Source organism: Pundamilia nyererei, unplaced genomic scaffold (genome assembly GCF_000239375.1).
Source record: "Pundamilia nyererei isolate P.nyererei 1_Seehausen unplaced genomic scaffold, PunNye1.0 scaffold00002, whole genome shotgun sequence".
Taxonomy (NCBI): domain Eukaryota; kingdom Metazoa; phylum Chordata; class Actinopteri; order Cichliformes; family Cichlidae; genus Pundamilia; species Pundamilia nyererei.
The window spans coordinates 10,598,356-10,599,813 of NW_005187403.1; the positions used below are offsets into that span (position 1 = coordinate 10,598,356).

General features: G+C 38.9%; 1 protein-coding gene across 2 annotated transcripts in view; it reads left to right on the plus strand.

Moving 5' to 3' along the window:
* tbx3a (T-box transcription factor 3a) overlaps positions 1-1,458 on the plus strand; it is a 7,512-nt gene that overhangs the window by 2,018 nt on the left and 4,036 nt on the right. Inside the window, exons 2-3 of one of the 2 annotated variants that reach the window (XM_005720503.1) lie at positions 298-580; positions 961-1,107. In XM_005720503.1, the coding sequence (XP_005720560.1) occupies positions 298-580; positions 961-1,107 (430 nt within the window). The remainder of the gene's footprint in view (positions 1-297; positions 581-960; positions 1,108-1,458) is intronic. The other variant, XM_005720504.1, reaches the window with a different exon arrangement.

Genomic DNA, 1,458 nt, shown 5'->3' on the forward strand with positions numbered 1-1,458 from the left:
TGTGTGTGTGTGTGTGTGTGTGTAGGCCTTTCGTGACATTAAGAATCAAGACATCATTTATTTATTGGAGAGTACATACTCATAATATATTTGTTTACCAACACATACTTACATTAATTAATAGCAGGCTGCCACACTGAGATTATAGCGGTGTAATACACTTCTTAAAATCTAGACCTCAGTTTATTTACGCGCACCTAAAAAACATTGTGTTTTTTAAAATATCGTTGGAAATTTTACCCCGTGATTTATTTTGTAACGCATTCGTGTTCATAATATATTTTTGTTCTGTCACAGGCGGATGTTCCCTCCGTTCAAAGTGAGGTGCACTGGTCTGGACAAGAAGGCAAAGTACATACTCTTGATGGATATAGTTGCAGCCGACGACTGCAGGTACAAATTTCATAACTCCCGCTGGATGGTGGCAGGAAAGGCCGACCCCGAAATGCCAAAGAGGATGTACATTCACCCGGACAGTCCGGCTACTGGTGAACAGTGGATGTCAAAAGTCGTCAATTTTCACAAACTCAAGCTGACAAATAACATCTCTGACAAGCATGGATTTGTAAGTTCAACTAATGTATGTCAATTTCCCTATTTATCAACTTACCGCTTTAGTAAACACATGTCGTCATGATTTAAAATTGATTGTTTTATTTTAGTACAGTTTGTTTGTTTTTTTAAATGAACACCTAAAAGACCCGTTTACAAAAATAAAAATGTCAAACGTGGTCATATTGAGATATTTTGTAAGAGTTATTTTTTTATTTATTGCAAATATTAAGCTTGACATTTAAACTTGTTTTAGTGCAGATATGGCTCGATTTGTCTATTTTAATACGAAGAGAGCTTATGTTTTAACAAACTAGCGATCCTAAAAAGTAACACAGAATAAACAAATCTCTTTGTATTGTGAGCCTTTTATAATTGCTCATGTTTGTGACTGTGTGTGTGTTGCAGACCATTCTTAACTCGATGCACAAATATCAGCCCCGGTTTCACATTGTGAGGGCCAACGATATTCTCAAACTCCCGTACAGTACCTTCAGGACTTATGTTTTTCCTGAAACGGATTTCATTGCTGTGACCGCTTATCAAAATGACAAGGTAAGCGCAATTGTTGCCCAGAGGTCTGCTAAACTTATATTCTGAATTTTTTTTTCCTCAAATGTAGCCTCCCTAGCCGTGCCAGACGCGCTTTCCTTTCTGCTCTGCACCTTTTTGTTGTCATAAAATATGAAAGACGTCATATTTGTTTGAGGCTGGGAGCTTGTAGTATCATAGCGTGGGTCAGGGTTTGGCGAGTGAGGGGTGGGGGGTTGCGACTAAGTGCCACATTCACCAGTCTGTGGTAGGAAAGTCATAATTCAGAGGAATGTTGTGCAGGTTATCTTTCTTTTATTTAATCACGTGGAAGGGATTTGGCTCAGACCCAGACCCGCTCTCGTTCTCCCTGTC